This window comes from Carassius carassius, chromosome 31, assembly GCF_963082965.1.
Source record: "Carassius carassius chromosome 31, fCarCar2.1, whole genome shotgun sequence".
NCBI lineage: Eukaryota > Metazoa > Chordata > Actinopteri > Cypriniformes > Cyprinidae > Carassius > Carassius carassius.
In genome coordinates, this window is record NC_081785.1 from 21,977,008 (window position 1) to 21,990,992 (window position 13,985).

Sequence of the window (13,985 nt, forward strand, 5' to 3'; positions counted from 1 at the left end):
ACTTTTATGTTACTCCAGATCTTCGAACTTTCTCCCATGGATTGCATGCATAAAGTGGACATTGAGGCACATCTTACTGTTTGAAAGTAGTTTAACTTTGAAAAAAAAGTGTCTGGAGAGAAAGCCGAAACAATGGAAATATGTGAGACCGGGTTATTATAGTTAAACCTTAAAAAAATAAAACCACTAAAAAAATAAACTACTGAAACCATAACCATAAGTTATTACTTGAAATAAACTATAAAAACACTCAGTACATCAATAACACGATGTACTACAACAACAAAAAAAAAATAAACAAAAAAAAATGACAAAACACAAAGTTATTAAAACTGGCATTTTGGAAATTATATAGATATTTAATTAATTTAAATAGAATAGTTTATATAACAACTTTAAATTAATAAAAATGACAAAATTGAAAAGCTTTACAATTAAAAAAATAGACTAAAACCGTAATAGTAGATAAATGATACTAAATTAACACTGAGTGAGGAAACAAAAAAAAATTATATTTATTAAACACCTATAGTATATAATTATCTAGTCCAGTTTTCTTGGTTTAATGGAAGCATTTTTGTAAGCTACTTTTCTAAAGGACAGAAACAGCTCAGACCTCACAGAGTTAAACTATTGGACTGTAGTAGGCCTACGACAAAAGCCATTAGACTGCCGTTTAAGCTAAATGAGCAGACCATATAGAGCATAGACATCTTACTCCTTCCTTCTCCTGCTCGCCATTGGTCCACACATTTTCATTCAACTCTTCCTCTCGACTTGATTGGCCAACCTTTCTGTCAATCACTACCTCCGCTCATTGATTGGCCATTCTCAGTTAACTAATGCGAAAGATCCATGTTCTCAGGTTTTGACATGTCACTAGAGCAAAGCCACCCGTCCGATCAGAGGTAGAGGGAGCCGCTTCGTGCCTCGCACGTGTCACAAGTAGTACAAGCCAGACTCTGAACAAAACTAAGCTTTTGCCCTAACATTATGCAAACCGCCTAAAGTTGTGCACTTCACTTGGAATTAAATATGTCGCCGATCCGTTTGTCTTCGGCCGGACGAAGCTGCGCTGAGAGCGGACTGAGCGGATAAACGGGACTGAACGTGACGGCTCGTCGCGTCGGTGAATGAAGAAGCACCAGCCGTTCGCTTCGAAGCAAAGCACGTCCGAACATGGCTGACAGAACAGCTCCGAACTGTCATCTACGACTCGAGTGGGTCTACGGCTACCGGGGACACCAGTGCCGCAACAACCTGTACTACACCGCCGCCAAGGAGATCGTGTACTTTGTCGCCGGCGTCGGAGTTGTGTACAACACACGGGAACACAAGCAGAAATTTTATTTGGGACATAACGATGACATAATCAGGTAGGCACATACACTTGGATGTTGTTTTTAAGGAGATCCATACATTATTATTCTTATTAGGCTATCATTATTATTATTATCAAATGCATGCCAACTTAGTAGCAGTGAACTCGGTGGTGCTAATACATTCAAGCCAGTGTCAGGCTACTTATGTAAGACGTTGCTGTATATTTAATAGCAAGAAAGTGTAGAGAGATGGAAGTGGAAGTTGCTCGGCTGAGGCGCTGTCCAGCACGCCAGGGTGCTGAAGCTGAAGCTGATCTCCGTCACGCGATCACCTTCACGAGGCTCGCGCGCTGGACAGCGCCTCAGCCGAGCAGCTTACCGGACAGGACGCGTTCTTTTTGCGTTGTGCCAATGCTATCTTTTAATCGTTCATGTACATATGCGTCTCGGTGCAAGTTAAAAGTAGTTCAACTTTGAAATGCGCGTCAGGAGACATCAGCTTTCTCTAGCATCCCTTTGCTCTCCGTCTGGTTCTTTTTTCACTGCAAAACGCGTGCCTTTGCCTTTGTAATCAGCCACTTATGAATCCTTCACAAATCGCAAAGTGATTGGCTGTTTGTTAAGGTGTTGTCACAATCCACGCGAACGAAAATTTTCGCACCAGAAATCTGTTTCGAAAGTGACTTCTGTGTGAGCTGTGCTTCATTCTTCGCAACACTACTGAAAATAGATGGACTTTTCTCGATAGGCCTACTTCGAATATACTGTTGAATTCTCCCTCAAACATACACATTCCTCAAGCACAGTATACTGAGCGGGCTGTACAGAAGAGGGTGTGTTAACACGAACACACGACCTGAAATGGAATTGAACCGTGGTTCCAGGAGTGACAATATTTAGTACAACAGCACTAGAGCCTTTCCTTTACGTGTTTCAGAGCTGCTTTCTCTCACTAGTGTGCAATGATCTTTAGGAGAGACAGCAGAACAGTATCAGCTTTGTCACTCCGCTCCACTTATCTATGCATTTCCAGTCGGCTTTTACTCTGTACTTTCCCATTCTTTTATTCTGATCTCAGGGAAAACATATATTACTAGGTGGCAATTTTGTATGAATTTACATTATACAAAAACCTACTATTATTTATATATATATATATATATATTACAAATGAAAATGTACAAATTCATATTCAGTACAACACAACTGCTTATTTGAATTTATTATTTAAGATAATTTAATTACTGTAAATGCAATAACTAACTATAATTTGTTACTGTAAATATAATTTGATTAAATTAATTTAAAACCATTTTGAAAGAGTAGAAAAGTATGGGTGGGTGATATAACTATGTAACATTATATAACAAGATATATATAATGTCAATATGTCAAGATATATTGGGCTGCTGTCACTTTAAGACCTAGGCCTAATCATAGGTCCAATATATTGACAAAGGTCTGATTTATTTCCAAACTGTTTATGTTCACTTAACATAACTGTGTTTATGTTAATATTCACCAAGGCAGGCATTTTGATAGAATTTTGTGTATTTGACCATTCATGTGCAGTTAAGCTGTGAAAGGGAACTGCATTTCATTGAGTTTTTTAAGTGTAGTTTGTCTAATTCTCACTATTCTCTTATTTTATCTTGAAATATATATTGAGACAAAGTGTAACTCCATATCTTACTGCATTACAAAACCTGTTAAGCTTTGTAGTTTAGCTTTAATTCATTAGCTAATATAAAATGATCCCAATAGCTTTAACAGTTACTTGTCAGGAAATGACCTCTATTTGAGGTCATGATTTTGATGTCCTTTTAAATTACATTTGACGATAATCCAAGGTTTATCTGTGGTTAACCTTAATAGTAATTTGGTTATTTAGAGAAAGCTGTAATCATATGCATGTAAAGGTGCTTTTAGCTGATGGTGAAGATATTATAATACAGTCACATGATCATCAAGGTTATGGCATCCTATACAGGAGAAGGTGTATATATGTGTGTGTCTATTTGTGTGTGTTGCATGTTGTGTGGTGTTTCAGTGAGTGCTGGAGGGGTTAGTGTTCTGCCTCACCGCCAGTCATCTGCCTCAATTCTCTATTATTAATTAGGTGACAGAGAAACTGACCTTGGTTACCTTGCATTTGTGTGGCTGTGTGAAGGTTTTGGTGAACACATCAGTGTGCATGTGCTATTATTTGTAATTATGGAAAATTCTGTGCATGTTGAAGTGTTTTCAGTCTTATAAAACTGGTTCATACATTAAATTTGTGTCCATTTACATACATTACTACCTCCCAGTATGTGCCAGGTGTGCATTTGTGTGTCAGATGTCTCATAGGGACCCATCCATCTCTGGTTACTTCAGTATCAGAATGTGACCCACTGCTTGACTTTCTGGGAGGGCCATTATATGCTATTTCTTGCATATCAGATCCATAAGCCAGCAGTGCCCTATTATTAAGTTATCTGCACAGGTATCGAAATATTAAGACGCCATAAGTGATATTTCATGAAATTGAAAATCTTTATTTGCTCCTTATAGTCTCCTGGTCCACATTGCATTGATCCCATATACATTTATCCACTTAAAGTGTCTTTCTAGAAAAAAAAAATTCTTACAACCTTGCGTGTATTCTTCCGATACATCATGAAATGCAATCGCAGCAGGGTAACAGGTGCATTAGAGCTAACATTAGGACAAAGCTAAGAATTTTTATAAAATGATGGTGATGAGTGCACACACACACACACACACACACACACACACACACACACACATCCTGGGTGGTGTATTGCGTTTTTTCGGTTCAGTTTGAAAATTGTTACACCCCTACCTGAAGCACACAGCATACAGTGGTGGAAGGAGAAAAAGTTGAATATTCTTGCATGGCCTAGTCAGAGCCTAGACTTAAACCCTGTTGAAAATCTATGACAATTGGAGCATAAGTGCTTGTAACTCTTTAGCTCCATCCATGGCATGCCTCCAGGAGCTTGACTGTTTTTGGACAGAATCGTAAAGCTGTATCTTTCTTTTATAATTTGATAATAAAGACTCTTCTGAAATATGAAGGATGCAATTGGCCAAAATTGGCGTGTTATGTCTCCATTAAAGCAAAAGGTGGTAAAAAATACTGACACAAAGAGTTGATCTTTTTTCCTAGTGTTTTTATTTTTATTTTAATTATTTGCTGACATGTTGGTGTTATATATTCACTTGGATGTTATAAGTTGCACTGAGTTAATACAGCTGGATAAAACAAAAACTTTGTCCATCTTCATTTCAGGCTGCAAACCAAAAAGATGTGATTATTTTAAAGGGGGTGATTCTTTTCTATACCCACTGTACTTTGTTTACTCCAGATCAAAGACAGATATTTCTTGTATTGGCTGCTCTGAGTTGTGGTTGACACCGGATTGCTAGTTGATGGTGGAATTGTTTTGTATCCTCTGTTTGCCCTTGAGTAGAAAGCTCAGTGGGAGGTGGATGATGGAGCCCAGAGCTGAGCTACAGATGATGATCAGCAGCTTGTGTGTGTGTGTGTGTGTGAGAGAGAGAGAATGAGAGACCCTCTCATACCTAACAGACGTGATGCTGTTTATATCGCACTGTGAGTTGGACTGTATCAACTCCATTAAGCGAGCTTTGTGATCATACTGTGCTTTGCCGAGAACTGCTGATATATGTCCCCGTTCTTTGTAAACATTACATGACAACACCCTCTCAGGTAAGTGCCAGCATAAGGCATAAAATATTGAACTTTGGACTGAAACAAGCATATATCAAAATTTAGACACACATTAAAAAACATATAAAGGAACAGTTTAAAAATAATTTGTCGCACACTTGTGAGACTCATGGATCGATGTAGTTAATATACCGAATGACCTTGCTATAGGGCTGAGTGGTATGACAAAATATATACTGTTGTGACAATATGGAGTAAGTATTGATAGAGATTTTGCTACATTGTGTACTGCGTTAAGTAAATATATCCTTGTAGTCCAGGACTGCTTAAAGTTATTGACACATTAGATCACTAATGCATAAATGAAAGAATCTGAAGCATGCAACATGCTTGATGTTAATCTAATGGTACGTCCCACTTACCATTTTTCTGCTGGTGAATTCATTCAGTTTAATTATTTTTCAGCAGTCATTTCTGTTGGAATCCATGTGATCATAAATGTTATGAGGTTTCCCCACACAGATGTCGCAATGGGTTCAAGATGGTCACTCAAATTCGTCCAGTTGACCAACAGAAAGCTGCGTGGTTTGAAAGTAAAAAAAAAAATCCAACTGGATTTCTCAAAACTGTTGCTTAAGTGACTTTACCTTTAAGTGTGATGATCCCAAAAAAGTCATAATTTTCTGAACTCAAGCTGACTCTTAGACAGCATGCAATATTGAATTTAGCCCCCTTTTGCACTTGAATGTTCATATACACAAAAATTCTGTCAAAGTGCCTGTCTTTGCAAATATTCATGTAAACATAGTTGATTATCTCAGTTAAGTGAATTTTAAACAGTTAGGAAAGAAATCAGATGTTTCTCAAAATATTGGATGTATGCATTAGGTCTTAAAGTAACAGCAGCCTAATATATTTTGACATAGTGTTATCGTGAAATAATAAATGAATCTGTTTTGGTCATATCACCCACCCTACTTTGCAACTCTTTCGAAATGTACAAAGGTGTCACAAAAGTATTTTAATGCAGCACAAAAAGCATGCTGACCAATTTAAAGAGACCGTTATTGGCCCTTTTTGTCCATTTGCCATTCACTTCCATTGCACAGAAAAAGAGCATCCAGCACATTCTGTAAACTGTAAATCTGTAAATCTCCTTTTGTGTTCCTCATATGAATTTGAAATGACATTTCTGTAAGTTGTTACAAAATTGAAATGTTGTACTGTTCCTCTTAACACAGTGGTTTAAAATATTTATAGCTTAGATTTCAAAATAGCTTAGTGCAACCACGTTGATATACATGAAGACTTGTGTTTTTGTGTCCAGAAATGTCTGCGTGTGAGCAGTCATGCGTGCCACAGACAGGTGCATGCTGGTCACACTCCTGAGGCTGTATGCCTTCAGATGTCTAATTATTTACTACAGGTGTTCAAGAAAATTAAAAGGGAACCGATAAAGATTGGACATGTCGGGCATCGAATGACCACGAGTGACCTGCAGCACTGAACCCATCTGCCTGTCTTTCATGCAACTGGAATATACTCAATGTATTTTAAGAAGATTTCTCTGTTGCAAATGTTTGTGTGCATGTCCCTGTAACTGGAATATTGTGTTTCGTGGGAGATATTTGGGAGGCTGAGTACCATGAAAGAGGCTCTTTTTTTAATAACATGAGGATTAGGTGACTTCAGTAACATTTGCGTGACGCTTGGTGTGATGCCAGCATTCACGAATGAGTGTGTTTCGTTTAATCCACATGATCTAATCAGATGGAAGCTCTCTCTCTCTCTTTTTCTCTCTCTTTCACTACAGTCCATCTGTAAGCCATGTGCACTCACATGCACTCATTTCTAATGTAATCCTTAATCTGCGCTGCCTCCTGATGCTCTTACTCTAATAGTATCAATGAGTCTGACTGTTTGAATGTGTGTGTGCAAGGCTGTATGTTAATGGTCTGGGTTGTCAGTTTTAGCACGGATCATGTGCACACAATGCATGAATGCCAGTCAAGGGATTGGGTTAGACTGTGCTCCCAGTGTATGTGTATGTGTGTGTGTGTGTGCTAAAACTAAAGCTTCAGTTGCCACCAAGATTAAATGTAGGGGTTTTATACCTACTGTATAAGTCCCTCTGGGCACACTCGGCTTGTTAACTTTTTGTCAAAGGCCTTGGCAGCTCTCCACCTAACGTGATTGAACTATTGCTTTGTGTGCTTATAGAGTAAAACCTCCTCTGGAGACAGAAATCACTGCCCACTGAAATACTGTCAGACAGTTGTGAGAGTCTCGAGTAGGGATGGAATCAGTGAAATATTGGTGCTTTTGTCACTTGTTTTAGCAAATTTTAACACCGGGATGAATTCTCATTTTGTAAAATCAATACTACAAGTTTTTAAGCTTGCGATTTTATTGTTTATTTAGCGTTAAAATGAATGAAGATCAAAAGCTTTAACAGACAAAAATAACTTGTTTGTCTTTAATCAAACATGGACATTTCTCAGTGCATGTTTCTGGTCTCAGTGAATTCCAAAGAAAAAAAAATGCTTGTCTTTTCAATATATTATTTAATATATTGAAAAGCAATAATTTTATCTGCCTCTTGATTGACTTTTTCTGGGTCTTTTCTAGCAAGTAATGCCAACATTTTTTAATCCAATCAATTCCCAAAAAACATTGGTACAGAGGTATGAATGGGTATTTTTGAGTAATATTGTTTTTGAATATTTGGGCACAAAATAATAATAATATATGATTATTTGTTTATTTAATTTTTTCTAATGAAAAATTGTGAATTATACATTTTTCTGTAATATTTAACCAATTGTTTAATCGCTCTTTCAGAAAAGGATGCATTAAATTAAGCACAACATTTTTTTCAACATGAATAATAAGAAATGCTTTTTAAATCCCAAATCAGCATATATAATAAAAAAAAAAAAATTAAAAATTAAAAACTATTCAACTTCATTTTTGTTCAAATAAAATATTAAATATCTTACTGATCCCAAACTTTTGAATAATAGTGTGTGTGTGTGTGTGTGTGTGTGTATAGATGTATAAAAGTCTAAAACAAATGCTTGTTATAAAGCCAGATTTTTATATAGATCTCATAAATTTCAAATTCGTGTCCTATTATTGTGTGAGTTTGTGTGCATATCAGGATGAGCCCACTCTTACAGTATGCCTGGGCTAGCATGCTGCATGTATGTTGACAAGATGCATCCATGCATGTTTGAGCCCATTAGAGTGACGCTAATGCTGGGAGACAGGCGTCCTGTTCCTACTGGTTTCACAGTGATCAGCAAGGCTTCCCTCTTCCCAGCAATGGACCGCCCCTCTGGCAGGGAATCCGCACCCTTTCTATAGCAGTTCCAGTGAACTCTACAAACACCCTCTCATTCATTATCCCAAAGCGGCTTATCTGACACATCTACAAACAGCCTGACACAAAAACACACACCAGCACATGGCAGTGTAAATGTCCTCTCTGTGAGAGGTCTGTCAAAGTGGATATAAGCGTCTTGAGACCAGGAGAAACGCCCCCTCCTGTGCCTGTTAACCCATGATCTATTGCAGGAGGGTTTCGGTGAGATCATTTCAGTATCTGCCTATCCCCTTTAAGGTTATAATCTAGATTTTATTCTTAGAAAAGTTCTTTCAGAAGTGAAACTGTCCAATAATGGGGGTTACAAATATTAAGCGAGTAGTATTCATCTGATCATGAGATCTCAATAGGACGGCCCCCATTAGGCACCTCACTCCATGTAAAAAGAAAAAGCTTTTATTAGGCTGCTGATATACCTGGGGTCTTCATGGCTTGTGAGCGTTTAAACTTTTATTCTTTTTTCTTTTCAAAGTTTCATTAATGAGGGAAAATTGCTTAATGTAGCTTTATGAAGCAAAGATGAACCGGTCCTGACACAATATTGTTAGAAAAAGCCTGAAGTAAAGTTCCATTAATAAGTGATATTGAATATATAACATAATTAGTGATATTAAATAACATAATAATTAATATTAAACATTAATTTCACATTTTTCACAGGGAAATGAGAGCAAAAGCATCCACTAAGGCTGATTAAAATATATATATTATTGCAGTTTCACATAGCTGTTTTTTATTTAGATTTATTTAAAATGTTAATTTTTTTCTGTGATGCAATGCAGGATTTTCAGCAGCCATTACTCCAATCTTCTTTCTTATTATTAATGTGCTGCTTAATATTTCTGTGCAAATCGTGAAACCTGTTTTTAGTATACTTATGAATGGAAAGTTTACAAAAACAGCATTTATTTGAACTACTAATGTTTTGTAATAATTTAAAAGTTTCATCAATTTAATGCATCCTTGCTGAATAAAGATTTAAAAAATCATACTGTGTTGAAACATCTGTACAGTAGTGTATATACGTTATATACACATTATATACTGCTATCTGTGGTGTACCAATGACCGACATTCTTTTAATGTAAGTGTTTAATAGTATTCAATTCAATTCAATTCAATTCAAGTTTATTTGTATAGCGCTTTTTACAATACAAATCGTTACAAAGCAACTTTACAGAAAATTAAAAATAATAATAATAATACAAGACGTAGTCAGCTAGATGATGAACTATCAATATTATTAATTAATAGTAATTATATGATGCAGTCACACATGTAGCAATAATTGTTAGTTCTGTTTGTTGATTCAAGGTTAGGATCATCTGGGGTCCTCTGAGGGTCAGCATCATCTCTTCTCAGGTGTTCTGGATCCAGACTGGAGCTTGTGTAAATCCTAGTTACCACGGGATGTAAATCCCGTGGCAAAACATAGAAACAAGATAGAGACATCATTAGCATAGCTGCTGATCCAACAAAGTAAAATTAGTTTAACCCAAGCTAAAGAATAAAAATGCAGATGCAACTACACTCACAATTTAAGAGATACATTATTCAAATGCTTGGCGAAAGAGATGCGTTTTTAATCTAGATTTAAACAGAGAGAGTGTGTCTGAACCCCGAACATTATCAGGAAGGCTATTCCAGAGTTTGGGAGCCAAATGTGAAAAAGCTCTACCTCCTTTAGTGGACTTTGCTATCCTAGGAACTACCAAAAGTCCAGCGTTTTGTGACCTTAGGGTGCGTGATGGGTTGTAGCGTGGTAGAAGGCTAGTTAGGTACGCAGGAGCTAAACCATTTAGGGCCTTATAGGTAAGTAATGATAATTTGTAACAGATACGGAACTTAATAGGTAGCCAGTGCAGAGACTGTAAAATTGGGGTAATATGATCATATTTTCTTGACCTGGTAAGGACTCTAGCTGCTGCATTTTGGACTACCTGTAGCTTGTTTATTGACGAAGCAGGACAACCACCTAGAAGTGCATTACAATAGTCCAGTCTAGAGGTCATAAATGCATGAACTAGCTTTTCTGCATCAGAAACAGATAACATGTTTCGTAGCTTGGCAATGTTTTAAGATGGAAGAATGCAGTTTTTGTAACATTGGAAATATGATTTTCAAAAGACAAATTGCTGTCTAATATAACACCCAGATTTCTGACTGTAGAGGAAGTAACAGTACATCCGTCTAGTTGCAGATTGTAATCTACAAGATTCTGTGTGGTGTTTTTTGGTCCAATAATTAATATCTCTGTCTTATCTGAATTTAATTGGAGAAAATTATTTGTCATCCAATCTTTTACATTTTTAACACACTCTGTTAGCTTAGATAATTGGGAAGTTTCATCTGGTCTCGTTGAAATATATAGCTGAGTATCATCAGCATAACAGTGGAAGCTTATTCCGTATTTTCTAATAATATTACCAAGGGGCAACATGTATATTGAAAATAGAAGGGGACCTAGGACGGATCCTTGTGGCACTCCATATTTTATTGATGATAAATGAGATGACACCCCATTTAAGTAAACAAAATGGTAGCGATCTGACAGGTAGGATCTAAACCATCTTAGAGCCTGCCCTTGAATACCTGTATAGTTTTGTAATCGATCTATGAGTATGTCATGATCTATGGTGTCGAACGCAGCACTAAGATCAAGTAAGACTAGAAATGAGATGCAGCCTTGATCTGACGCAAGAAGCAGGTCATTTGTAATTTTAACAAGTGCAGTTTCTGTGCTATGGTGGGGCCTAAAACCTGACTGAAATTCTTCATACAGATCATTTTTATGCAGGAAGGTGCTCAATTGAGCAGACACAACTTTTTCTAAAATTTTAGACATAAATGGAAGATTTGAAATAGGCCTATAATTTGCCAGTACACTAGGATCTAGTTTTGGTTTCTTAATAAGAGGCTTGATAACCGCCAGCTTGAATGGTTTTGGGACGTGACCTAAAGATAACGACGAGTTAATGATATTGAGAAGCGGTTCTTCGGCTACAGGTAACAGCTCTTTTAGTAATTTAGTGGGTACAGGATCTAATAAACATGTTGTTGGTTTAGATACAGTGATAAGTATACCCAATATACTATAGTACAGATATTATATTGCTTTTTATAAAAATGGAAAGTTCAGGTCTCTAACTGCATAAACTTAATTTGTAGCTTTTTAAAAAAATAGGCAACATTTAACTTCAAAGATGTTATAAAGATATTAATATTCCATATCCCATAATATGCGGTAAATTCACATAATCCTAAGTGCAGCTATTAAACATGTTTAAAACAAAGATTTTTCAGCAAACATATATTTGTTAGTCATTTTAAAGAAGCTGGAATTTCTTTGATCAATAATTATCTCATTGACGTGAATATTTATAGAAACATTATGCTATTTTTAAAGCCTGCTTTACATGAAAAATGAGTTCAGTTCATAATAGCCTCTTTTGAAATCACGGAGCGTGACTGCAAAAACTTCCTCTGCCATCTTCAGACTACCGTCAAGTGGAATTGAACATTTGTAAAAGCCAGGGGGGTTATCCGGCAGGAAAACGCTGGGAAGCAAATGCAGCTTTTCAGAGGTGGATCAGACCGTACATGCGATCTGTCTCCACTGGATTACATTTCTGGTGTCTGATCCGATTGCAGTCCATTTTTATTTCTTAATTTTTTATAGCAGGGCAAAATTTGGTTGCATTAGGAAACACTAAGAGACACTAAAGACACACAACATAGATTAAATCAGTCCAGTTATATGACCCAACCAAGGTGACTCAACATTTTTCACATTTAATATGTATTAGATTAATAGCTTCATCCAACAGCATTTGCAGTTGTGACACCTGTATGTGTCTGGCACTCCTGGACATTTGGGTTTTTTTTGCAGACAGGTGCTGAGCATGAGGTGTTATCGGTTGTCAAGATTTAGCTTGCTCTGTAGAAGCCAAGGCATGCAAGATAAATACTGACTTTTAGAAATGTGTTAATCCACAACAAGGGCAGGCAAGGTGACTGCAGTTGCTGTTTTGACCTGATTTGGACACCATCCAGAGTGTGTGTGTGTGTGTGTGTGTGTGTGTGTGTGTGTGTGCGTGTGTGTGCGCTTGTGTGTGCAGGTGGCACGGATGTTCCCAACAGTCAGCAGAAGTGATAAACAAAATGTGTTTACGGTTGAAATCTGAATATTTATCTTACAAAAACGCATTGATTCACTACAGGGGGCCTTTATTCACCCCCTGGAGCCGTGTGAGGGATGTTTTATTACAGATGTGCGCACTTTATTTCACGTCTTCTGAACAGTTGACAACAAACACCTGCTTACCCCCATTGAAAGGCTTGGAAGAGCAAGGAGAATTTTTAATATTACTCCAATTGGATTACTCTGAAAGAGGAAACTCACACACACATATGATGCTTAGAGGGTGGGTAGAAGATGGACAAATTTTCATTATCGGGTGAACTTACCCTTTAATTTAATTTACAGTTACCGGTAGTCATTTTAGTGCATTAACTAAATGTTGATTGCCAAACATGTATTTAAAGATTCTTATCTAATATTTACATTTTATTTTATTTCAGCATTATTTTAATAAACAAAAACATTTTTAGTAGCTTTAGTTTTAGTTAACAATAAAAACTGCAGTCAAGATCAAATGAAAACACAGCTGATTAGAAGACAGAAAAAAAAAAGTAAAACTGATCGAAACTTCAGGCAGCATTTCAGCAGGGTCAAGTTGTTTGACACAAACAAAAATGAATCTCTGAGTGAAGGAAGTTCAATATTTCTGTTTTTAAATGTTTTGCCAACTGAACAATTGACATCCACGTCCACAACAGGGTGACATATTGAATGGACTGCACTTCTAGCTCACAGTCTTGTATTCATTTGTGTCAAATTAAACACTGCTTCATCTCCTTTGACTAAAGTCTGTAAAATGTCTTTTATTTGAGTATTTGCCCTAATGAACATATCTTAGGCTTCTTCTTCAATGACAGTTGACCTTTTCTGGTTTGTTGATTGACTGAATCTCCAAACTGAACTGAAATGTTTTGTCTTTTCAAAACTTTATGAATTGATTTAATGAGTGTAGTTTCTTTTCTGTGTTTTTATATTTCAAATTGAAGCAGGGAGTTGGGACAGAACATTTGAACAGCCAGTAGCCATTATGTTTATGTGGCAAACATATATTTGATACCTTGTACCATGAAGAAAAGCAATGAAGACACTTGAAATTTAATGAATACATTTCAGTCCTTTTGTAGCCAATTGATTTGGGAAATAATAAAGTTAGACACACTTTTGAAACCATGATTTGCTGCTTGCAAAAGTTAGTCATTGCAGATATCTGTAAAAGAGAGCTATTCATTCGCATTCATCTAATTGACAGTTTCTCAGCTGGCGCATAAGCTGTGACTTCTTATTGACATATTAATTTAAAGAGTTAATAATTCATGAAATGGGCTGGTATGTTTGCTCTATATTATTTGACAGTTAACAGTCAAATATCTGCAAGTGTTGTTGAATGTGAAATGTAATAAAAGTGATTATACAGTAAATATAATTAAAATGAGCAAAACA

At 36.5% G+C, this 13,985-nt stretch overlaps 1 protein-coding gene across 2 annotated transcripts in view; it reads left to right on the plus strand.

Annotated features, from left to right (window-relative positions):
• Window positions 1–602: 602 nt before the first annotated feature.
• LOC132111783 (echinoderm microtubule-associated protein-like 5) overlaps window positions 603–13,985 on the plus strand; it is a 112,713-nt gene continuing 99,330 nt past the window's right edge. The window contains exon 1 of one of the 2 annotated variants that reach the window (XM_059519377.1): window positions 603–1,376. In XM_059519377.1, the coding sequence (XP_059375360.1) occupies window positions 1,180–1,376 (197 nt within the window). In that variant the 5' untranslated portion in view covers window positions 603–1,179. The remainder of the gene's footprint in view (window positions 1,377–13,985) is intronic. The other variant, XM_059519376.1, reaches the window with a different exon arrangement.